General features: G+C 37.9%; 1 protein-coding gene across 1 annotated transcript in view; it reads right to left on the reverse strand.

Annotated features, from left to right (window-relative positions):
• The window catches only part of DPH1 (diphthamide biosynthesis 1), a 149,536-nt gene extending 145,090 nt beyond the window's left edge, over positions 1-4,446 (reverse strand). Inside the window, exon 1 of the mRNA XM_072429230.1 lies at positions 4,309-4,446. Within this exon, the coding sequence (XP_072285331.1) occupies positions 4,309-4,438 (130 nt within the window). The 5' untranslated portion in view covers positions 4,439-4,446. The remainder of the gene's footprint in view (positions 1-4,308) is intronic.
• Positions 4,447-27,133: the final 22,687 nt, after the last annotated feature.

Raw genomic sequence — 27,133 nt, forward strand, 5'->3', positions numbered from 1 at the left:
TATGATATTTAAGAGATTCGTCACCAATAAAATGGCAACCAACAGCCCTAACACACTTTACATACTTATCCATCCAACAGAGAAAATGATGCATGCAAGGCAGAAATGGTCCATGAGTGGGCCAGAAATAGACAGGGTGCATCCACGGGGTCATTAATCAGGCACAAAGGTACTTGAAGGTCAACCCAGGGAAAAAAGTAACCCTTGCACTGATGGGTTTAGGTTCTGGCCTTCCTACAATACTCCAGAAGCAGAAATTCATGTTTTCCTAAATTAATGTAAAACGTAAAAATATCAATGAAGTTAAATAAAGTTAAAGGTAAAATGAAGTTAAATAAAGTTAAAGGTAAAATCCAAGGAAACATTTTCCTTCCAATATGACCATTCCTGGTCACACCTTTTAAAGCTCTGGACAGGGAAATGAAGGGTTTTCCAATAAAAGCAGAATTAGGCCACTGATCTTCACCCAGTGTTTCTCTAGGTTCAGGATTAAGACTCCTGATTGGCCAGATTAGAGGAATTTAACTCCAGCACATGTGCACATGGGTTCAATTATTCCCAGAAACCAGCTAGCCAGGATCTTACACACAGCTGTGCATGTACAGGTATGTTTTATAGCAGAAGGACTTTTGCATAACCACTCTGTAATAAAGGACTGCCTGTTCTCAAATTTTTATTGTTAAAATGGTTTCTCTTCTATTCCTTTTTCAGCAACACCATGCCAAATGGGAGAAACAAAAATTACTAAGACATAAAAATACATAAAACATAAGAACATAAAAAAAACCTTTAAAAATGTGTATGTGCTAAAAAAAATAATTTTTGTCACTGTCCCCATTTAAGACATTTTCCATCACTTCCAGTTCCTCCAATCTATCTGATTAAGACAGTAAGGGAAGACAAATCCTAATAAAGTGAACAAGAGCAAGAAAAAAAACATGCCAGATATCCTAACTCTTCCACACTGTTCAAACCCAGAAATGTTTTTGGTACAGTTTGGCATTTACATTGAAGCTAGGCTAGTAGGGGTTAATATTGTATATATGTAAAATTGCAGGATTTTGTAGTAACTTTTAAATGTGTGTGTTATAGAGCTCCCTCCTCCCCAGTGTTCACTTGCTGTTTTAATCTCTTGTCAGTTCTGCCATTGGCAATGATATGCATGAAGATACCTGCATTATCTATGGGGCTGATGGCTGTGATAACTTGTGGTAGGAACTGTTAATGACTGTAAGACATCTCTCCCTGATCTGCGTTGCTTGCAAAAAGAATGTTTCTACATTTGCCTCACATGCTATGGGATTGTGCTGCGTTTGCTTTGATTTATAGCCGCCAGCATGACCTGATCCTCTGCTCACTGCATGGGGCTGCAACGCTGCATAATATTTACCTGTTCTCCATGTAGCTCTTCCACTCATCGTTTTCATATTTACTTACAGTTGTCCTTGACACACACTCTATTAGTCTAATAAAATGTACCTTTCACAAGCCAACATAAACACCAATGAAAATTGTTATTAATAAATATTTTTCTACCATCCTATTTCACAAATGTGGACAGTATCTATTATTTCTTCTGGTTTACCTAACACAGGTAAGTCGCCCCCATGTAGCCACATACAAGCCAAGGCTTCCCTTCACACTTACACAGAGCCTAGTTTGTAACCAAATATATTCTTTTGAAAAACTATATTTACAGATTTAAATATGCAGGCTTAGTATTAGAGAAAAACTCTCTCTATCAATATGCTTTGACTATCTGAAAGTAATAACTTTTCCAAATATGGCCATAAATTGCCCAATGCTGAACCAATACATAACCAAACTAACCTCCCTTCACAAGTGCCAACATCTTTGCACCTGTTTTGTATCTGGTTTGGGATCTTCGGGTAACTTGATTGACTGGGTCAGAATGACCTTTATTCATTAGAGCATAGAGGTGTGCCAAGAATGTGCACTACGCTGCTTTAATGGTGCAAGGTGTCCATTCAACCCATCATTTAATGAAAATAAAATAACCAAATCAAATATAATATCACAATTTAAAGATCCTCCATTCAATCTATTCAGTGAATTTTTAATCAATTTAGACTTTGTGGTGGTGGAGTTTTAACAATCTCTTCATATTAAACAAATATATGCTTTTGTGTGAGAGAGCCTATCGTTATAAAAACTGATTGAATTATCACAGACAAACAATATGAAGGTATTGTATCTACCTTTAGGGTAAAAGTAGACCCAACATGCTGTGTACATAGTAGGTCTGGAGCCGGAGGCACAGTACATAAATATGCCTAATGGCATATCCCAAACATAAAAGCCCATTTTCATTTAACAACAGGTGGAGAATGAGCGTACTCTACTTTGTAAGTACTGGTTCCTATTTACGTACACTATCTACTATAATGGAAGGTCTGCCTACACTGTCTGGGACCCCTTCCTTTATCACCTACTATATGTAGCAAAATATGTACCTGTAAATTAAAAAGTTACAATTATATTTATCTCACCTGTGTCTTCTGCCCACAGGACCTAGGCAAGGATGACACCACTGCCCATCCAAGTAGGATCCTATAGAACTCAGATTTGGAGGTTGCTCTTGCAATGGAGTGGAGGGTTTTCACGGGAGATTCGACTTGCTGTGCATTCCAAAAGTACCTGGATTGATGGTGACATCATACCCAGTGATATAGAAATTGAGGGTAAAATAAGAAGAATCCTTTTTCCTTTCCAGGTGCATTTTATATATTCATAGAGTAGAAGGTTTGGAGCAGCGGTCTCCAACCGGTGGTCTGCAGGAAAATGTAGGGGGTCCGTGGCTCTGGTTAAAGGACCCCGCCGGGGGGACGCACAGGCCAGAGCCGTGTACCACGTCCCCTGTACAATTCCTAGGCTCAGGGATGTGGGCGGGCTGTATCCCTTGACACAACCCGCCCACAACCCTCCCATCGCAGGCTCAGATCTGAGACGGGAGAGTGGGTGGGGTTATGTCATAATGACGTCACTACGGGGGAGGTTTCTCCCTTTGAGTGACACCCGGCTCCCCACGCATGCACAGTCAGGAACCAGTAATTTTTGTGGACCAAAAAGGTTGGCGACCACTGGTTTAGAGAGAGAACCCAGCCAGCAAAGCAGATTTTTTAGTAGAAGGTCCGCTTTAACCAGCATGCAGTCACGCAGACACCGGAGCATAAATGTAGAAGCAGCATTGTTAATAAACAACCCATGAGTTTGATGCATTATGTGTGCACGCTTTTTGTGCACAAATAATATATACTGTATGAAGAATATTTTTATTACACTAATGTTCATTTTTGCATGTCCATAACTAAATCAGCCCCTATATATTTGTATACACAACAATCATTACAAAGTATGCTTACACTAAACGTAAACAACCAGAATTAGTCTACATACACATGTCAGATGGTTCTCATCCAATAATGAGCTCAGGGCTGATAACGGACAAGAATCTTGTGTGTATACAGCGCTCGCCATCCCTCCTCCAAACGACTGTCCTAGCGGATCCACGATGATGATCGATCACAATGGAAGTGAAGGGGGAGAGAGCGAAGCGGGGTGCCTCTCCATCATTCTCCCCCTTTCCTCTCCATAGAGCAGAACAGTGCTGTATAGTGCTCGTTCACGCATCGTGAAGTTGTTTGTTGTGGGAAAGGATCTTTCACAATTATTGCATGTGTGTAAGTAGCTACGTACACACGTAAGATGATTCTTGTCTGACATTCCCCTCAGGGTTGATATCGGATGAGAATCTGACGTGTGTGCAGCACTCCTTATCCCGACGACCATCCTGGTGGATCCATACGAACGATTGTACTGAAAGTAAAGAGGAGAATAGAGCACAGCGGGGTGTCCCTCCACTATTCTCCCCCCTCCGTAGATGAGAACAGCGCTCGTTCATGCATTGTTCAGTTTTTTGTTGTTGGAAAGGATCGTTAAAGATCATTTCCAACGACAAATATTGCCTGTGTGTACCCAGCCTTTCTGTATATCATCAACCATGACATAAATATTTAAATGCAGCAAAAGTTCTCATAACCCAACACAATCAAATAAGACATATTTAGCAATCCAGCATTCACAGTCTTCCTACGAATTGTGTAGGCCACCAAAACTAGAAAACGACGTGCTAATGTCATTGCTGGAGTATTATTCATATGGCAAAGCTACAGGGTACCAGCAGATGGAGGGTGATATGTCATGATTGCTCCCTTCAGGCGTATGGTATTGTTTATATAAACATTCAACACGAATGACGATAAGACACGGCTCACTCCGTTCCCTGACCTGATTTTACTGTTCCTGCAGCTGTCAGGGCTCCGGTACCACTCAGAGGTTCGGGTCCATGTTTCTCTGAGGTCCCTATAGCCGATCTCTGTGCTTCCGCACATTCTGCTGTCACTGACTGCTCCGCCATAGCAGATGTGTACCCACGTGTGTGCGAAAAGACAGCACGAATCGATCCCTAAGAGTGACAGCTAAGCTGCGCGCCGAGCAATCGATTCAAGCAGCTGTGCTGCAATGTGAATTGTGCCCCATGTGGAACCCTGGAATGCTCCAGAGGTGCTGAGGGCTGCATGGGGCGGCTGTGTATTATGAGACATGGAGGTGGCAGAGCTGTGCAGCGTGCAAAACGTTTTGTAAGCGACTCTAAGGTTCAATGTGCCTTGATTACATGTTCCCAGTTATTACAACACATTAAAAAAGTAACTTTAGAGGTAAAAAAAAATAGAACATACAAAATATAGAAAATATAAATAAAATAGAAACATACAAAATAGCAGATCTGGTAATAGCTGCTTTATGAATATTAGAATATATTTTAATGTAATGTAATTGGATAATATTCTTAGAATATACATACTTCACATAGGATAATAGAGCAAGAACAGCATACAATTATATCTTTAACATTAGCAATCCCAAACCTTCCTATGTCTATTTGTCCAAACTTATCAATACATACATTGAAAACAAAACAGGCTACTTAGCTATGCATGGCTTGTTTTTTCAGTAACTATTGTTTTGAGCAACAAATATTGAGCTTTGTACAAGGAAGAGGTTCTGAGTATTTCAAGCTAGTTCAGAGGACTCCAGCCCTCCAAGCAGGTACAGGTCTTCTATCCTAGGGTCTGATTTATGAAAGCTCTCCAAGGCTTGGGAGGATACACTTTCATCAGTGAAGCTGGATGATCCAGCAAACCTGTATTTGACTGCTCCTGCCATTGTTGGGGCCACCATTATATGAAGACCACCATTGTAAAGAGTAAAAAAACAAACATGTTTTATCAGAGGTAGAATAGAAGCCACAAAAGATTCTTGTAGCTGTCTCATACTGCTACCTTTTGTTCTTCAATTCCTGCCTGGTAAAACGTGATTAATCAAGATATCCAGACAGATTTTCATTTAGGAATTTATTACATATATAAACAATTGCTGTGATTTCACCTGGGTAACAGTCACAATATGAGTAAACAGGCAAAGTTTTACACACCAATGGGAAAAAATTCCTGTGTATAAATGGAAATAATTGCGGTGATTTCACTTGTGAGTCACACTGTACCCAAGCACTTTCCCCTAAATGCACTGTCAGCCCTCTTTTTTAAAATAAATAACTGTCCATATATTTTTGCTCCGAGCTACCTTTCTGCCTTGGCTAGCTGTGTATTCCTGGCATTGGCTGCAGCTTTCTGTAGATGAGAGGGGTTTGTCATTGCAGCAGCCTGCCATTGGCTGATCCGGAGCGTAGACACTTCTGCCCACACATGGGATATCCAAACCAGGATATGAGCCACCACTGCACCCAAGGGGCTAGAATTTCTTTAAACATACAGAATAAGAGATTGAGCTTAACTCTCTCAAACCTCTGTTCAGAAAACTGCATACCATACTATATTTAGACACCACTTTATAAGTGGTGGTAATTTTACCACTACTAGAGCTTTTATAACACCTTTAGTACTATAACACTTAGTGCTATTTTATAGGACCTAATGATAAAATCAATGTAAAAGTCAATTCACAAAGATACACAGGTATTACTTCTTGAAATAACACGAGTCACTCGGGAATTAGAGATTAGAGATTTTATAGGTATCTATGAGGTAGGGCAAGAAAAGTAGCTGTTTCAGGTGGTGAAAAAAATATATCATGGGACAAAATTATTATTTTTGAAGAAATCAACAGATACATATGCATTTTAGGTGGAAACATAAATAATATATGCCTTTTTTTATAGCATAGTCATTCCTTTATAGGTTAGTAAGCCTTTTTGGGATGATGTTTTCTCTTTTCCATGATTGGTTTTTGGTGGATATTGTTGAGAAAAGGAATGTAAAACAAATGCTATAAGGAGTAAAGTTGTACCACATCATTTAGTAGACAGTGAGGAGCAATATTTTTTTTTATTTCAGCCTAATGTTAATGTGGGGAACTTTGGCCCCTTTTGTGCATTCAAATAGTATTCTCATTTTTTGGGAATATTAGGGACTGCTTAACTGCAATAATGCACGATGGTGCAGTAATCCTAGTATTGCACAGGATCTTAATACATTTCTACAGTCAGCACCGTATGTACTTATCAATAACTCCAATTTTACAATTTACCACCAGTCCAAAATACTATTTTATATATTTGGGAATTGCACCATTCCATTATTGTTTCTGCCATTTTTAGGTAGTTTCCCTTTTAGTGGATATAAGTCATCACATGAAAAAGTAAGAAAAACACAAAAGTAAGAAAACACTCTGACACTCTGCAGAATAAGTGGTCCCACAGACCTAAACTTTGGGAGACTTCCTGGGCTGTCCCAGCATACAGGCTACACACAGCCTTGCCACCTGAGCCTCCAGCCTCAGGCTGCAAATCCCCCATTGTCAAAGACACACTTCTTTTTAGCATCAGCCAGGTGCTTCCAAGCAATCCTTAATTTCTGGACTGGAATCGGGATGGAGTGCCCCATTCCTTTTGAAACTATCTGGACCTGGATCCCAAATAAAGAGCTACAAATCTGCAGCAACACATTTACTCATGGCCCTATCCAGACCCTGTAATTCCTTTTTTAGGAGAAATTGAGCTGCATAATACCAAATACCCTACCCCTTTTTTCTTATACTGTATATTCATAAAACACTGCACCTTCTATTTAAAAGTACAGTTATGCTTTAAGAGCCCTGCCCATAAAGAACTTAGGCCCTTTCTCCTATTTTTTTTAAAATATTGACTACTTGACTTGACTGTTCAGCTGATCTAGGCAGCTTTCTGAGAGTACTGTATTTTAAAATTCAGCGGACCATCTAAGAAGGCACTGCCAGAAGGCATTGTGTGCGTTGATCCTGAATATTGAGAGCGGATAGGTGCATCTTGGTATTATCAGCATACAGGTAATTGAAACCAAATGAGCTTATAAGCTTTCTTAGCGAGAGGCAGTGCGGCGAGAATGGAAGTACACAAAGAGCAATGCTGCGAGGAACTCAGAGATTAACTGTAGAGGAGAATGGTTTGCATGAAAGAGAGAAGAGGAGATGAAAATGTTAGAAAGTATATTCACACACCAGATCTTGTTTAACTTATGTTATGCATCAGAGCATAAGGAAGCTGGGTCATAAAAGGAAAATAAATATAAAAAGAAATGACACGACTATGGACTTTGTACAGCGCTGCATAAAATGATGGCGCTATATATATACTGTGTAATAATAATAATTAAAATAAATAGGTTAAAATACAAAAAGGTTATAAAGGTTTCTATATCATCAAAAAAAAGGTTTATAGCAGATCTAAAACATATCTTCTTCTCCATCTGCAAACAATACATAAACAAAAAAGTTGTAAATACTTTCATAATGTTTCTTTATGGAGCCATAGTGTGATTGGTATTCAGTTATTGTAATCTGTAGTATTGGGGCAGTATGCAGAACTAAGCCACAGGGTGTTACATGTGCTAGTGTCAACTCAATAATTCATGACAATTAGGATTCCTGCAAGAGCTGCTGTCGAGCAACGGCTGAAGACCGTCCCTGCAGATAAAGTTGGCATTGGCAGTTTGGTACAGGACAGGGAAGCCACACTCTATATGCACAGCTTAGATTAGAATGGAAGGAAGCAAGTGTGCATGGGCAACAATGCAAAGAGAGACTGCCTATGCATAAAGTTTCTGCCCGAACCCCAGAAGAGGGTAAAACTGGCAATCACATGTATTTCTGTTAGCAATGAAAAGAAAATCACCAGCACAAAAGTTAACTTTTCATGAGTGATTCATTTTTTAAATAAATTTAGCTTTATACACATTTTAAGATTGATCACCTTTTATTCAGTCTACTGGTTGAATAGGACATTAAGTGTTTTATTAAAAAAAAAAACAGAACACTGCTGGTATTCTAAATATAATTCTGGTCAACAAGGATTTTCTTTATATATCTCCACCTTCTAGTCTTTTTCTTACTGCAGTGTTTGAATAACTTTAATAAATGTGAGAAGCTATAGTGCAGCATTTGCAGCATGGGATATTTTGTTAATATGTATAAAAAGAAGAGAATAAAATCATTTTTTAAATCAAAAGCTTTGCCAACTCTATTAATAACTAATAACACATGCCTAAAAAAATATATATATGATATATAATGAGCTGAGGAATGTAGCCTTTTACTCTTTCTATACCAATATTGGGCTCTGGCATGGGAGAGTAAGGAATGCATTTTCACTATAAGATATAGATATTATAAAATATTCAAAGCAGGGTTATAAAGAGAAGTAAAATGCAAGACTTCAGTTGAGATTTCATTTAACATTGTATTCCATTGTATACTTATATTATACACATAAACTAACCGCAGACTTAGGCAGTAGAATTCTACCTGACCATTGGGCAAAAATGTATTCTTTTTGGAATTGGGAACTGAAGGTCCAAGCTTAATAATTTCAGTCCAGTTTAATAATTTTGTTCTTCACTAACCTGTGACGTCTATTAGGGGTGGGGGAATAGGGGCACATGCAGTGTTCCCTAGATGTTATAATGTTTTATTATTTTATTCTAATACCAGTTACCTGAATCTTTATCACATCTATTGTAATTTATCTAAATCTACTTATTCTTGATGGAAAAAACAACCTTTCTTTATTATCTAAAGGGCTTGTGCAGCTTTTTGTCTCCAATCTCTTCTCCATCATGTATTTGTGAAAGGTATTATTGAAAATGAAATAGTTTATATCTCTTGAGAATACATTTTAAATCAATAGATTTGGTAAGATTGTTGATACCCCAACTAACCGATTGAGAGTTTCTACTCGCCTAAGTCACTTTTCTCACCTATGCAATGGAACACTCCATGAAATCCTGTGTAGACTCCACAAGAGGGGGCTTGGCACATAAAAACTGCATTATCCACTATTTTAGGATCCCAGGGAATTTATGGAGAACTCATGCTGTTTCACTTGTAAATTAAGCAAATGCTGTTCCAGTGGTGGAGGGATATCTATCCCATGGGATCCCATTATTAGTATTAGACAGTATTTGTATAGTGCCAACATATTATGCAGCGCTGTATATTAAAAAGGGGTTGCAAGTACAGACAGATACAGACAGTGACACAGGAGGAGGAAAGGACCCTGCCTACAAGAGCTTAGAATCTAAGAGGAGGGGGAAGTAGCACATAATAGCAGGAGTGGTGATGAAATCTGGCCTTGCACCACTCTGAATATGTAAATGCATTTTGGTTGATTTTTACATTTGGGTACCTAATGATGTAAACTGTTTATTGTGATTTTTGTATGTTTGTACCTAATTGTTCTAAGTTATTGGGATTGATTTATTAAAACAATTTAGGTGCTTCTCTCTGAAATATAAATCTGGAATGGATTTTTTCTAAGGTTAGTGAATGCTGAAAATTCACATTGTAAATTATTTCTAATCAAATGAAATTAAAAAAAAAGCTTGAAAGTGATTGGTTAGTGAAGTAAGCTTCACCTCATTTACTATGCAAAGTTATATTTCTTTTGCAATTGAACAGTCTATATTTCTCTAGTAAATCATCCCAAAATGTATTTTCTGAACAATGTTTTTACACAAAGATCTGTTAAAAATAATTAAGGACAATGACATTTTTTTTATTTTTTTAACATTAAATACTTTTGTAGTTTTTTAGTTAACTTTTCACTCTTATTATGCATAGAAAAATAATTATTTTTCTATATTTGTATCAGGAACAGCTGATATGTCAGGATGAAATTTAAGCTTAACATAGTAGTAAATAGGGCAAAAAAATATATAAAAAATATGTATAATGAGAAACCATAGACAGATGAGAATGTCTCATCCTTGCACCTTGCCTCAACATGTGTTATGATGGATGTTACTTTACAAATGTCAGCATGAGTAACTCACATTATCCAGACCTATGTGTACATGAAAAATTGTACAAACCTAAAGATTTAATAACTCAGAAATCCAACTCTAAAGGCACAAAACATATACCGCACATTTATATAGCAGAACAAATGTGCTCTTCATCATGCCAGTTTTGGCACTGTCAAGCTGGCCCAGACTAAAGAACACACAATTAGCTGCTCCCAGCTGCGTAGCAAACTGCTCCTATGTGCCCAGGAGAAGCAAACTGCACCACAAATCAGCATGTTTGCAAATGTTGCCTTTGCATTTCTGGTGGCAGTGCAGCTCATCCTCCAGAGGGGGCAAAGCAAGCGCACAGCAAGAAGCAAAACATCACTTCCAGGAACTGTGCAGCAACCCTATCACATAGCAAATGCAACAGCGTGCAAATGCATCAACAAAGTGGTTGCCAACACAATGGGAGCTGTTCGGAGCACGCTTGAGCATGAAGTACAATGCTTTAGTTTACCACAACTCTGGAATGTTGCTAATAGAATTTAAATTAATGCTATGTACACACACACTGAAAATGGAATGCATGCGTATTACAGTGCAGTGCATCGTTCTAAATTAAAAAATATCCCCACACGGGGGTTGCTGCATTCATCCACTTTGAATAGAGATGCAAATGGATCCAATATTCCTTTCATTTTGTAGTCATGACCACTGGAACATTTCAGCTGAGAGATTGAGGAACTTTTGCAAAGCAGCATCAGTGCTTGTCACTATGCCTTACCCATTTATTCTTGTTGGCCTTATAACTATGATGGGCAACCTAATAAACCAAGCAGAATTAATGTGAGGTTAACAAGGCTTTGCAGACTAGAAATTGCTAAAGCTTTACCCAAGTTTTGTGTTTTTGTCCCAGGTTGCAATAAGCACCAACATATTACACACAGTGACACAGGAGGAGGAGAGGACTCTGCCCCGAAGAGCTTACAATCTAATAGGTGGGGGAAGTAGCACACAGTAGGAGGGGGAGATGTGTAGTGGTGGGAAGTAGTGAGGGTTTTAAGAGACTGAAGAAGATGAGTAGACAAGTTTGAAAGTATGGGTTTTGAGTGCTCTTTTCAAGGAGCAGAAAGTAGGAGCAAGTCCAATAGGATGAGGAGGACCATTCCAGAGAGTCAGGGCAGCTCTAGAAAAGTATTTTAGCCATGCGTGTGATGAGGTTATGAGTGAGGAAGTCAGTAGTATGTCATCGAAGGAGCGGAGAGAGCGAGGGAGTATTTTTCTATCAGGTCAGAAAGGTAAGTGGGACAAGAACTTTGGAGGGATTTGAAGGCAAAGCACAGGAGTAGACAATAGAGTAGGCTAAAGTATTGGGTTAGATTATGATTGTTCTAAGTTGCCCCCATGTAGAGGTATAAATAATATTAGAAATAGTGGTAAGGGCAGTGTCATTGTCTTTGCCAGACGCAGCAGATGCCCTCCAGTTGAAGAGCACCCTAGGCGGTTTGCACACACTGCCTCTGCCAAAAAAATCCACCTCATTAAATCAGATAATTATATTCAATGATGAACAATTTCTATGGCTGTGGAAGCAGCTTGGGGTTACAAGTCTCCTTCTGATTTAGCTACAGTTCTGAAAAAGAGTTTTTTTTTTTCATAGTGTATTTAAAATGAAAATTCAGGAATTGGTAAACATCTGTTCACACAGCACATTTGTTAGTGAATTTGGTGTTTTTTGTCTGATGTTCTTTTTTACATTCAGCCTGCAGTGTCTGTCAATATTTTTCTCTGTTCATATATTGGATTCCCTAACTTGAGCTGTGTGATCTGTCTGTAAATTACTCAGACCTCCTCTGTGACTTTTTACTGTAGAATTAATACTTCCTGTCACCATGTTAATGCTGCTTAAACTTGTAGCATCCATTCTATCTAGACAGCAGTTTCCTCCGGGTACTCCGGTTTCCTCCCACATCCTAAGAAACATGCAGTGAGGTGAATTAGCTTCCCCAAAAAAATTGATATTAGACTACATTAATGACATATGACTATGGTAGGGACATTAGATTGTGAGCTCCTTTGAGGGACAGCTAGTGACATGACTATGGACTTTGTACAGCTCTGCGTAATATGATGGCGCTATATAAATACTGTGTAATAATAATAATTAAATACATACCTGGTGAACCTGCCAAGTGTTTCAGTGGTGAGTTTGCTTTCTGTTCAAAGTTGACTTTACTGTATGTGGGCATTTATAAATTACTACAACAAGAAGGAGCTGCACATTTCTATATGCCTGTATTATGGTCGGTGTCACTATTAGTGGGTTTACATTGATGACATCCACTCTTTTATTCATTTTTTATAAACCTGCAGATCCTCTGTACTTTGTGTACATGTAGATTACTTTAATGGGCCTTAATTTGTGAAAGCACTCTAAGACTGGAGAAAGACCATCATATGTGAACCTGGATGATCCAGCAAACCTGGAATAGCTCTAGTTCAGGATTGAAAGCATTTGCTAAATATTAGCAAATTAAAAAAAATCAATTCTCCATTCCTGGAGAGCTTTAATAAATCAGGTCCATTATGTGGAACTTATACTCAGACAAATTACATGGAGGAGGACTTGGTTATCTGACTTGGGTGTGGGTTATAGAACTATCAGCCTATACAAGGCTGCTTGTATGAATAGTGGTTTATGAACAGGTAAAATACATACAGTATAAATTAGATATATGACTTCTATTGAAATTGCTTTATATCTTTCTTAATTGTCTTCCTTTGCATTTTATAGTAGAGAATTTTGACAAAAAAATACAAAAGCCAAAAACCCCATCATCTAAACTGTTTTTTGATTGGCTACCATGATATTTCTCCATCATGTTATGGAAAGGACATCACAACCACCCAGGGAGAAGACATTCTGCAGGCAGTCATGCTTCATGGTTAAAATGTTATCCCTACTTTTTCCAAGTGTCGTGGAAGTAAATCCAGAGCTGGTTCTAGGCATGAGAAACCTAGGTAAATCGCCCAGGGCTCCGTTTACGTGGTAAAGCCGTTTAGATTCTTTGCACTCCCACCAGTCTGCCTAACTCCTTAGGGGAGATATCCCTTTATCTACCCATTGCTCAGAAAATGCCTTAATCTAAATGAACATCTTGCTGCATAAGGCAGGGAGAAGAGTGGTGAGAGCTCTCCAACTGACACTAGCACACATGTTTAGCTAACAGCTCAGAAAACACTTACAGAAAATACCTTGGCATGCTGAGATCATATAGTGTAAATAACAAAACAATATTTTTTGCATCAATTGTTTTTATCAGTTGTAAATGGTTAGGAATGCATGGTATATGTTGCATCCAATGCACAATAGAAGCAATGCCCAAATACTCAATCTTTGCAATCTTTTGCCCGTATATCTTAAGGTTCATGCATACAGGTCGTATACCAATTACAGGGGCCACCATGCTTGCTCAAAACCCCATGGTTGTTAGCATATCTTTCCCTACAACCTACACTTCACCATTTGTAATTCTCAGAGGCAGAATCACATGTGAAGACTGCATGTCTTTTATTATTTTTTCAAAGCAAACGTTACAGAAGTCATATCTATTTCTGTTTCAGTACATTATAAAAATATCTATTACAAATTTTCCTGTAAAAAACAGAAGTATTTTGCTATTGTAGTGCAATTATCTCCATAGAGATGAACTTCAGCCAAAAAAAAAACAGTTTTAATTGGATTTATATAATGTTTTGATTTTCAGGCAACCCTTGTGTTACATTTGCATAGAATCAACCTGCTACCTATCAGCAAATCTACTGTATTAAATGTTGGTAAGTGCAGAGTTCAATCACTGCACATCATTAATTAGTGTTATATAAACATCATACAACCTGGTACATTTCAAGAAAAGAATAAACAATATTACTATAAAAGAGCATACATTTTGTAAGCAATAGAAAAACATTGTTAGCACGCAGTTACTTAGGTCAATTCAGGCAGCGTAGTCTTTGATCTATTTCCCTTAAGTGGTGGGAGATTAATATGCTGTACTTTATAAAATGTTTAGTATCTTTTAATTTCAAAGAAAACCACTTTAAACAAGTTTATGTTGATAGTGTCATTATATGCAACTATGCTTAGTTTACCTATTGTTAAATAATGCAGGGAATAAAATCATTGTTATGTATAGAAGAGAAGACATCAACAGCAATGAATAAAAAATAAAAAATACCATAGTCAGTAACAAAGGTTAGTTTTGATTAATTGGGATAGGTTACTGTATTATGAAATCAGTACATTTTAAGCCAGTAATATCTGGAGCCCCTTTGAGAGATGTCTTTTGTTTGATCTCCTTGATCCCAATGTGTATATATTGGGTAAGGTCAATTTTGGGGACAGCCAATTAACCTAACTGCATGTTTTTGGAATGTGGGAAAAATTTGAGTACCTGGAGGAAATCCCCACAAACAAAGGGAGAACATACAAACTCCATGCAGATGTGTCCTGGCTGAGATATGAACCTGGGACCTAGCGCTGCAAAGGATAGAGTGCTAACGTCTGAGCCACAGTTCTACCTTGCATAGTAAGTGAATTGCTGCAGAGATCACCAGAATAAAATATAGGAAAAAAGTAAAAATCACTACCACATTGAAGAACTGGTAAGCTGTCATATATTCCTTTTAGGTTCTTGAGTTTAGTTTTCATTCTTGATTGGAATATACGAAAGTTCAAGCATAATCTGAAATACTTAACTACAGAAGTTATCTGACTTCTTTGTGAACATGCACACCTTCAAAGGGTTTTCATTATGAACATAAAAGTGTCAAATGACTTCATAACTAGTAGCCTTTGGTTATGTTTCCTTTTTATCTTATTAAGGGTTGGCTCAGCTTTGGTGCTGTTAGGCCTTTTCTATATCAGGAAAGAAGAACCAATAAAGCTACAATGAGCCAAAAGTTCCTTGCTGCTCAAATAAAAAACACATTGACATACATTTGTCCACCTTGTACATGATCTACAGGATTTATGACTTTTAAGCCTGGATCCACATAAAAGTGGTTTCTCATGCATATTGGTGTTAAACTGACCCTCTACAGCTATTGCTAATAACAGGTAAGGCAGATATTTAAAGCTATAAATCAATCCTATTTATGGCTGGTTTAGGTTAGTTAGCTCTCATTATAATCTATTTGCTGTATCCGTTCATCATTAAGGTATGATGATCTAAGAGTACCATTCATGTCACCAACAGTTGGTGTGTGCATCTTTCATATACACATGAGTTTGGAAGATGGACAGTAAACCTACCAATGTATGTTGGATAGTAATATGAAAATAGAACTTCTAGATTCAGCAAAAACAAAAACAAATGCAGACAGAATGCAGAATACAGAGCTGAAAGGCATCCATGATAGCAGTATTGACATTGTGTTTATCAGTGTCTAGGGTTGAGAACTAGTTATTACCAAGAAGGACTTAACATAAACTCTAAGATGAGGAAGCCCAACAAACAAAGGTCTCTGCTACATGTTTAAATGTACTTGTACTAAAGAACTCATTGGAAAGTAATGGCTTTCTAATCGTGCAGAAAATGCCAAAGCCAAATGCCAATGTGGTCACTTATCAGGAAGTTAAGTAATTGACCTATCTCTGTTAACAGTGAAAACTCCTCAAAGTAAATTTTGAGGAAACATTTTGTAGTAATTGTTTAAGGCAGACAACTATGGTGCTGAAACATACTTTTATTTTCTTAAAATAATATTTTTATGTAGCTAAACCTACTCCCAGTTCAGGAAAATTGCTACCACAGATTTATCTAACTTCTGTTTCCTTGAGCCAAAGAAAAGGGTGAGAAAGTGGCAAGCCAACAGTCATTTAATTCTGGTGTGTGGAAGTCTAGGGCATAAAGAACAATTTCCCTTAAAGCCGACCTTTGGGAACATTACCCTTTATACTTTACCCCAATCCCCCCTACCAACCTCTAACTCGGTTTATGCGTACCTAAACTCAGAATTTTCACTTTACAAAAAAAGGGTTCAGCACCACTCCCTTAATTTGACTAGGCGATCGAGAATAAATGGGAGCGCAGAACCTCCCGGTTTACCTATGTCACGCATCCCGGGAGGCTCTTGACTGCTCCTTCTGCGCATGCCTGAGCATGTCTTTTGCTCAAGAGACAGAAATTGACGATCTCATGCATGCACAGGGAGATTGGCAAGTTTTTTTCCCACCTACGTCACCTGATCTCACACCTGCGTTGGGTGACGTAGGAAGAAGAACAAAGAGAAGATGGCGGCGTCTAGCACGCCGGCCCAAATGGACGCGGGACCCGATAGAAGAACTCTCTGGATGGATCGACTGCTCTGCGGGATTGAAGGTAAGTGTATTTTTTTGTTTTGGGTCGTTTTTAGGTTTACGTCCTCATTAAGCCTGAAAGCATGTGACTTTCTCTGATACCTTGTCTAGAAGTAAAAGAACCGTGATCAACTAAAGCAGTTTAGGCCTGATGTTGACAATTTTATCAGGAGAGAATCAGGAAGGGGGGATTGTTTTTAGTATTGTATGCTGCACCATTCAGTCCTGCAGTACACAAGGATGAAACTTCAGTATTCATATTTAGAATTTAGGTGATTACCAGGGAACATGTCAAAATTATTATACAGTTTTCAAATTGTCAATGAGATCATGGATGATCTCACGGCTAGCCTTCATAATAGGGATGGGAAATTTGAGAACACCTGGTTCTATTGGAAAACATTTCTAGAATCCACAGAATATATGTGCTATATATGTTCCTGAGACAGCAGCCTTAGCTATAAACATTGATAATCGCAAGTTACCATTTAAATGTTTTACTAATTTACTTTGCTGTTTTTGTCTCACCCCATGCCATGTAATGTGATCTAAATGTAATTACTTGAACATGATGTATCACTAATGCTGCTATCCTTTTCTGCTGTTCATATAACCCTATTGGAACTAATGTTTAACCTGTTGGCCTCTATTGTTTTTGCATATATATATATATATATATATATATATATATATATAAAATGTAAAAACAAAGAATGTTATAATTAATAATTGTTATAAAAAATTATATAAAGTATCTGAGTTTTTTTAATTTGAGGTTTAACAGTATTATTTTAAAAGCAAACTTCACAAGGTGTTTATTGGTAATAAATTGAGGTGTAATGTTTGAACAGCACAGACTTTCTATAGACAATTTGCAGTCCTGAGCCAATGGGCCCCTATGCTTCTCCACTTACAAGGCAGGTAATGGTAATGTTCACATGCTCATGGCTGACCTCTAGCAGAATCAATAAATGATGCAGTCACTGAAACCTGTAAATGCTCCATAAAAATTAAGTAGAATTATGGTGAGCTTTTTTTTTTTTTCACCTTTGGGTTACCATCTGTTCCACTGGTCTGCTCTGACCCTTTTAATAATATAATAATATTACTTAACATAAGACTGTCTTCTCTTTGCCTAGGATAATGCCTTCATTATTGTCAGCTGAAGGCTCGCTAGCCCTACAAGACCTAAAACTAGAGATTCATTAATCACATTTCATAGTGATATGGAAAATAACATCTTCTGGTTATTCACAAAGCATAGAAGGCATACTTGACAGCATTCTACACCACTTGAACTCCTCACACTTCAGTCTTAGTAAAGGTTGTTTAAAAGATTGATTTTTCATATTCATGATGTGATTAAGTACCAGTTCTCAATATTTTACGAAAAAAAGTGAAATAAGCTAAATAAATGTGACGTGTCAGAAGTGGCATTGCTGTTATGGCAAAATTGCAGATACTATTATGTGAATTAACAAGGTTATTGGGATGAGCAAAATTATATGTGTGAGGCACTGAATAAGACTGCTTCGTTAAGATGAATACTTGTACATTATTAGTGATGCATACAACTGGATGTTTTCTGACTTATTTGGGTTCTCCATCAACATTAGTGTAGTCCTGTTCTAAACACTTCTAGATATTTCACCTTCTGGCTACTTATATAATAAATTGAAGGCTGAGCTTCCTCAATGTGGGACGCAAGGGCATTCTCTCAGGCTGTGGCTCCACTCAGTTGGACCTTGTGTTGTGTAAGTGGGACCCCAATCGAGATTAAGGTCCTAATTAGCACAAAGAAGCTTAAAGGGCTAATGTTAGGAAATGCTGGCCACATGCACTGGTAATGTGCACTGTCTGTTCTGTCCAGCAATGTCAGTTGCGGCAGCCCAGGACTGGGATACCAGCAGCCCCTGTTTCGCTCTAGATGTGCAGCCTGATGGATTTATGGCATCCCCAGCATCCATTGTTAGGCTGTGCATAGCTGACGGGGATTCTAGAGGTAGAACAGCTCCTGATTCAGTCCTGCACTGCTATTGGCTGCTGGAAATTTATAGCCTCTCTGCTCCCAATCATCAGTGCCTGTTGTAGCGTATAGCTGGGATAATCTGTGCTGGAGATTTATCGTTCTGACATTGCCAGTTTATGCTGCCTGGACCGATTTTTGCCTGTGACCCTGACTATGCTTGTGTTTTGTCCTTGTGTACTTCGTTTGGTGGACGGATATTCTGTGTATGATCTTTGCTCTGTATTCTGGACCTGGCTCTGTTGGAATCTTGGTACTTCTATCTGTGGGCTCCTGGCTTGCTGTCAGACCATTTCCAGACACCATCCCTTGCTCAGTAAGTCCTGGGGGCAAATGAGTGCTGGGAGACGCAACCAGTCTCCCAAGGCTGAGCGGGGGCTTACTAAGGGTGAAGACTGCGGTGTTAGATTGGGGGACTGGTGTCTGGTGAAGACTGGTGCTGACCAGGGCTTGGAGCTTCTTCCCAAGACTTCCCTTCTCCAAACTAAGGTAAAAAGGATGCTTCCAGGAGTCTCCTTAGGATGCTTGTTAGGCACAATCCACCAAAAAAAAAGCTCATCAATTATTGACTAGCTAACAAACATTTATGACAAGTTCATGTTGTATCTCCAATTCAGGTCTTTGGATCTTTCAACAGATCCTAGCAGATGAACCATCCTAGGAAACATCATAGGAAAGTCCATAGGAAGGGACTTTGTGTCTTTGTGCAGGCTCAGGCCTGAGATGGGAGAGTGGGTGGGTTTTGGCATCATGATGTCACTCCGGGGGAAGTTTCTGCATTAAGTGGTCCTAGACCTCCAAAAGGTTGGGGACCACTGCCTTATACTACTCTCTAGTTTCATTTTTAGCAGAAGTGCAGTGTATTTAAAGCCTCATACAGACAACTGATAGCCATCAGATTTCTGTTGCAGGAAACAACCTTTCATGATCGTTTTCAGTGATAGGAGAATGAACAAGCACTGTTCTGTTCTATGGAAAGGGAAGGATGAGCAAATGGCACCTCACTGCGCTCTCCTTCATACAGCAGATTTCTCTGCTAGGTCATTCATCAATCTCCCAGAGCAGATGGCAATCATTTAGCATATGTACATAACTTTAAGACTCAAACTTATCTGTTCACAGGTCCACACTGTATTTTGTTGTACCGTGCAAGATAGGCAATAGTTGGAGGACCCATGCAAATTATTCCCTTATGGCCTTGGGCCAACTTTACCTCCAGATTTGCTGGTCTATTTTAGCCTAATACCATAAAGAGTAATTTGATCCAAACTGGATACAGCTGTATCAGACTTGTTGGTTGAAATCGGCACAGTTTACAAAAACAATGGTAGTTGGCCCTGGGGGGTCTGTACAGTTGTAATTCTCTGCTACTTGACAGCAAAACCAATTATTTATAAAAATGTATCTTTAACATTTTACTTTCTCATCATTAAACAGAATAAAAACCTTGACCGTGGATATTAGAGCTGCCTGCAGATGCACTACCAAAAAATATTACATTTTTTTTCTGTCCGTATCCTAATCATGATATTTACCCTTGATGATATCTATCTGTCCCAGGAATGCTGCAGAAAGAAAAAATACATGTTTTAAATTGTTACTGTTTTTGCTTTGTAGGTTTATATACAGAATGTAACATTAATAATATCACCGAAGCTAGCACAGGCCAGAAACCATGTGATTATCTACAAAGTTAATCTGCTGCAGCAGCTCCTCATAGCTTCTTATGTGTGGTGTGCTGATTAGACTGCTGATGACATTTGAGTCTGGGTAGGGTGTAAGCATGATGTTTATGCCGTCAGATGTGGATGACATGTGTTAAGCATGTGTATGTGGTCTCCCTTTTAGAATCTGTCAGGGCACACACTGTGGATGAAACAGGATGTCAGCGGGAAATACACTAATGCATCCCTACCCATGCACTAGTTGCGTGTCTGTACCAGGGCACAACTGTGTGCAGAACAAGACATAAGACAGGTGCCAACACCAATTATATTCACCACAAGCACCATCCCTCCAGTCACAAGCAAAGTAGGCCAACATCTCACGCTATAGAGACACGGGCAGAGATGGAATGCTAGCATTACTCCACCCTTAGATTAAAGACTGGTATGTGTGCATTATATTCCTATGCATTTAATCCACTAATCCATACAACTAACGTTCCTGCAATTTAAGACTACAATAACCCTTTCCTAGATATATTCTAAGCATAGATAACTGTAAGCAATAAAAGAAGACCTTTGAAGCTGAATCACCTTTATACAAATAATGCTAAACAAAAATGATAAAAAAAGAATTTATCCCTAAATGGGTAAAACTTGGTGGAATGCCCTTAGAGGATCTAATCACCCAAAACTAATATATCTACAATTAGAAGGTAATGAAATGTGTCAGAGGTGAAAGATACTTTGCTGGAATTTTGGAGTACAGCCACAATTCTTTTAGTTTTAGTAGAGTTTGGATGAGTGCCGTCGTAGCATTTACACCCAAGGGGTGGATGCCATCGGTTCAAGGCTTGTTGGTGCATACTTTAAAGTATTTTATTTTAAGAAGATGATGCTAGATGTAGTTCTTTGGTCTTTCAGTGGTGATCTCTTTGCAATGAAAAGTAATGTTGGCATAACAATCACACCCATTACTTGTTTTGAATGCTTGTAAAGAAGACGAGAAACTCTTGCTGAAGCAATAAGCGTTAAAAACTTCTTTTTCATGGAGCAATATACATTCTAGATGGGAGATCTCAAAAGGTAAGCTCTGGGGCATAAAAAGCTAGCAAGTCATTCGACCTATTAGCATCTAATGCACTTTGCATGCACATATTGGATATTTTGGCAAGTTTTACATGCCTGAACATTAAACTTAATATCTAACGTGCATCCTGCTAAAACCCACATCAAAGATGCATCAAGAAGAACTTTTTGAACCTATCACCAGCAAAAATATCTTCTGGGCCCTGCTTTGTAATGACCTTATCACACAATTGCTGCAATTACTCTATTCCGGCAAGAGGGTCTGCAGGCAAAGGGCAAATAGGAACTTTATGCTCTTATACTGAAAGTCAAGGTAGAAATTGTTTTTTGATTGTTACGTATATGGTGAGTTTTATTTTCTCAATACTGAAACATAACAATTGGTGCTTTAACCACCTGAGCGTTACACTGAGGTCTAGATTTCTGTACCAAAAGTGATCCACTGTTTTTCATGAAATTTTTTTTTTAAATTGTAGACCTGTAACTTACAGAAATATGTCCGAACAGGGGTTCTAGTAGATATCATGAATATAAAAAATGTATTAACTTTTATTTTATTTTTTTTTATTTTTTTGTATTGGATTGGATACGGGAGTTTGTATTCAATCCAATACAAAATGAGCGTTTGAATTTACCAGTTATGTACTTTGTATGAATTTTATATTATTTTGTATTGGATTGAATACAGGAGTTTGTATTGAATCCAATACAAAATGAATGAATGAGTTTCTATTTGAATTTCCCGCACACGCGCCGACGTCATCACGCACGCAGGGAGGAGCCGTCCGTTTTTTTTTTCCCCGCCGGACGGGTTCTCGTTTCAGAGATCATCCGGCGCTGGAAGAAGAAGGACGTGGACGATCAGCGGGACCAGGTAAGAAACCGGCCGGCATCTTGTGTTCCGCCGGCCGGCGAGGGGTTTTAGAAACGTTTTTCACAAAAAAGAAAGGCTTTTGGGTGCTCCTTCGGCACATGCCCAATCTCAAGTGTGCACAGAAGGAGCTTTTTCCTCAATGGGATAAAAAAAAAATGCTGATCTCTTCCATGCGCAGTGAGATCGGCACTCTTTTTTCCAATCTACGGCACCCGAACTAGCGCCTGCACCGTGCGAAATAAGGGAAAAGAGGATGGCGGTGCCCAGTGCTTTTCTTGCGCCAGGATGAAGCAGGATACCGGGATGACAAGGGACCCGATCTAGGAAACCCCTGGAGGCATTGGCAGATGTTCAAAGGTAAAGGTTAGTGTTTTTTTTTCCTAGTTTACTTGCGCTTTAACATCATCCTAAAACCCAACTATACCATCAACCTTAAATCCCACCAAACCTTTAATCCTAACACAAACCCAAAATAACCCATGGAACAACAACCTGACCTCTTGATCTGTATACTCACCTAATGCATATTATGTTGGCAGTTCCTTTAATGTATGAATTGCAATAAAAAATGGATAAGATGCAGAGCATATAAGAAATAAGGCAATGTTGAACAAGGATGATGTGCAAAGTACAGTAATCCCTAACAACCAGAAATCGTGTGTTACCTGTTTTTCCAAGAAACCAATCAGTTCCATTAGCCTGCACTTGGAAATAATTTAGCAAGCCAGGAGATGACTGTCTATGTAGTGTTCTGCAGGAAAAATATGGTCAGAAGATCTTAGACATCAATCTGTGCCTTTGCTCTTAAAAAATTCCAGTTACTTAAACAATAAGGTGATGCATGATCATATAGAAATATATAAATGTAATATATGATACTGCAAACAGTCTTCCCTGGTTAGATGTCTTTATCTTTTATTCCCTGAACACAGTGAAAATGATGATGATATCTTGTCCTCTAATCAGTCTAAAGCCTGTAAGTGTCTCCTAATGAAAGAAGCAATTGATACGTATACCTTCCAATATGAAGTGGTCTCCCTTTTGAATTATCACTGCCGTGAATTGTGATAGCTGGGAGTTGCAGGTTACAGCGATATTGCTTTTGAAGAGGGTAAACATGATTTAAATCTCACACAGTTAATCTTGAGGTCCTGGGCAAACCACTTTACTGCGCCTGACCTTTTGGTGCATGGAAAATGTTCTATTTATTGTTATGTTCCCTTACAGACAATAACGGCAAGATTCCAGTTTGCGGCAATGATATATGTATTTTTTCTGCATTTAGACTTGTGATGTTATAGGCAGCACTAAAATTATTATTAATATATTACCAGTGTCATCACCAAGACCAGCAATAAACATTTACAATGTAGTTTTTTTTTGTTTTGTTTTCAGTCTGGCTTTTTAAATTATTCTCACAAAGTCAAAACTATATTTGTAGCAGGACTCAATGACTAAGCCCCCTGAGAGGGGCGAAACGCGTCAGAGAAAATGACAGGGATCAGCAGTGATGTGATCTAACAATGTCTACAAGTCTAATCAACACTATGTTTCTATAGCAGAATTCGGAATAAATCTTTTTTAATTTTTTATTATCCCTTAAAGAATGGCCTTTAGATATTGTGAAGTTATTATTGTCACCTAAATGCTATTCCGCCTTCTGTCTTTTGTTACACTCTATTATGCTATTTAATATGTATGTATTATAAAATAGCTTAAGGATCAATTAAATATTAAGGCTTGTACATTAATCATGGCAAATCAAATAAAACACACAGTGACACACAATCACGGTGAAATGCCGAACTTTAGGTTCACCGGTGCTCAGATTTCCTAATGGCACGCCAAATAACTATTTACAACCAGTGAAGTGCATTGTTTGGCAATGCACTGCCATGTGCTGCAGTGCCCCATGTTTTTCAAAGCGCTCCATGCAATTTTTTTTATGCTCAGTTTAGCGAACCACAGAAAAAATGGATCCCAAATGCAACATACCAACACAAACTCAACGTAATTTTTTTTTTCTAAGAAAAATCAGAATTTTAGATCAGCATAATAGGAATAAATACACCATGTCAATTTTATGTGTCAGTTGTTCATGTATATCACCGGTATATGTAGGCACTGCTTATGTTAGGGTCTAATGTTTGCTTTTTCAGATGCTAAAAAACACAACAATTGCCGTAAGGTGTACTTACTTTTTCATGTAACTGTAAGTGTGAGATTCTGTCACAGACGTATTGTTCTTTAGATGTGTATAGCTTTGTCTATCACAATAAGGGGAAACAAACTACTTCCTAGAAATAATTGATTTTAGTGTTAAATGCTTCTACACTTAGCACATGTCCCTGAAGCTTAACATGTACTATTTTGGATGTTTTCTTATCTTTAGGTACCATTAACCATGGAGATCAATGTCCATTCAATGGATAAAGCTAAGTGCAACGAAGGTTACACACTAAAGATTTTTCTACCTTTCCTTAAACCTATGTATGTTATGTAGCTGCATTTTTTCAGCCTGTCATCAATGAGGTCCAAAACCTCTTTTGTCATCATGGTTTAGCCTTTTTTTAAGATTGATTGTAGCCATTTACTACAGATTTTGAAGTTTCTGCAGATCCAGGATAGTAGGAGTCACCAGTAGTGTCTCTTTTTTTAAAGTTTTATTACTAGTTACCTATTTTACCTAAAGGATAAGTTCACGTTTATACAATATGCTCTTCACAATTCCATCTTTTACACTGACAACATAACCCACTTTCCTTAATTACTCACAGAGATCTGAAGGACCACAGTCCTACATGTGTTTGCAATCAACTACAAGTATTCAATATACCATCTACTTGTTGGATAACTGATCTGAATTATGATTTTACCATTATATCTAATCAAATTATTAATCATAACCCATAAAGTGTTTTTAATTTTAATACAATAGTTTACCAGTTGGCTACAAAATGATCTGTTTTCTGTCAACATTCTGCTCAAATATTGACCATAAACGAAATTGTATTGATCAATTTTTGACCAATCAAACATTTTTGTCTAATGGATTGGAAATATCAAATAGTAAAAGGCTACTTTTAGACAGAAAATGTCCACACAGGCCAGAGACAATAGCTAATAGTGGTTCTGTGCCAGAAGGTCAGAAACATTAAGGTGTCCAAGGTCAAACCAACTAATTTCCTATTCCTTCATGTAAAGGATTCAGTTAACAAATATTTAGAATTATCATTTTTTTTTTTATCATTGTATGATTTTTATTAGTGGCCTTGTCATAAAGTGAATGTGTAAATGTAAGAGAGATAAGTACTTATGATAACTGCTTAGTGCAGGTGTTGTTTGCAAGCATAACATAGGCTTTAGCATGGTCTGAGTGCTTCTGGTTTGTCCAAACATAGTGCATTTCAAGTTTTCATTTCAAGCATTTCAATCAAGACTCATTTCAAATGCTTTTATCTCTGAGAAGTTACAGCAATATCAAGTGTGTTGTATCCAGCAGCCTGAAAATAAAGGAAATGTGTTTTTCCTGTAGTAAATACTATGTTGCTTTTACCAAAATGGAGCACACTTTCCTTTTCCATGCATACAATTAGTCTGGGGAATTTTCTCCAACATTCAATTTTTTTACAAAAGATAACCCACTTTATGCTTATTGCATGTTAACATTTAACCTTTAACATGTTCCTACTAACATAGAAAACTGAATTAAAGTCAAATTGGAGCTTTTATCCTAGCAACTATTCATTTTGCACTAGGACAATAAAAACATCATCTGACTATAAGCAATATCTCCAATGTTTTTTTTTAACTGGTCTAGTTTTTATAACCAGGGATTTGTATTTTTTGAGAACAGCCAATCATTTCCCTTGCTTCCCATTGAATAAACCCTGACTAGTTACTAGAGGAGACAGCTCAATATTCTTAAAGGTTTCCCTTTCTCCTGTTCCCCAGAGTGGCTTAATTATGAAGGATTAAGCAAAAATAGTTCTAGCAGTTTTTACCTACAACAGCAATTTCCCAGAGTGGCTAACATATAAAGGCCAACACCAAAAAATTCAAACAAGGATTTATCTGATTTAAGGCAACCAGCTGGCTCACAGACATGGATAAACAGCACTTTAGTTGGTGGGCAGACTTTGAGGTGTCATTTACTATAACTGTAGTGTATAACACTTAACAAACAGATACAAGTGAAAAGAGTCGCTCTTAATCATTTCCGGAAAAACTACATTTGTACACTTATTTTTGTAAAAATGTGATATACTAAAGTTGTTTTTTGAAAATAAAAATGAAAGCAGAATTGCTGTATCCACTAAATGGATATTGTTGAGTATGAGTAGTTCTTACTTGCAAAGATGCTGCCACGCCATGCAAAGCAACGTGCTCTTACCTCCAGATTTTGTGGGAGTTTGAGAAAACCAACAGTAAAATCGATGTATTTTTCTATTGAGACTTCCAATAACCTTTAATAGGTCTTCCCTAATAATTAGGTCTTCCCTAATAATTAGGTCTTCCCTAATTATGTAATGTTTATAGTGATACATGAATTTTTTTTTTTTTTATCAAACAGTATTTATAGTGCCAACATATTAGGCAGAGCTGTACATTTAATAGGGGTTGCGCATGACAGACAGATACAGATGGTGACACAGGAGGAGAGGACCCTGCCCAGAAGAGCTTACAATCTAAGAGGTGGGGGAAGCATCAATAGGAGGGAAGATTTTGAATGGTGACTGAGTAGTGAGGGTTTTAAGAGAC

This window comes from Pyxicephalus adspersus, chromosome 1 (genome assembly GCF_032062135.1).
Source record: "Pyxicephalus adspersus chromosome 1, UCB_Pads_2.0, whole genome shotgun sequence".
NCBI classification, from domain to species: domain Eukaryota; kingdom Metazoa; phylum Chordata; class Amphibia; order Anura; family Pyxicephalidae; genus Pyxicephalus; species Pyxicephalus adspersus.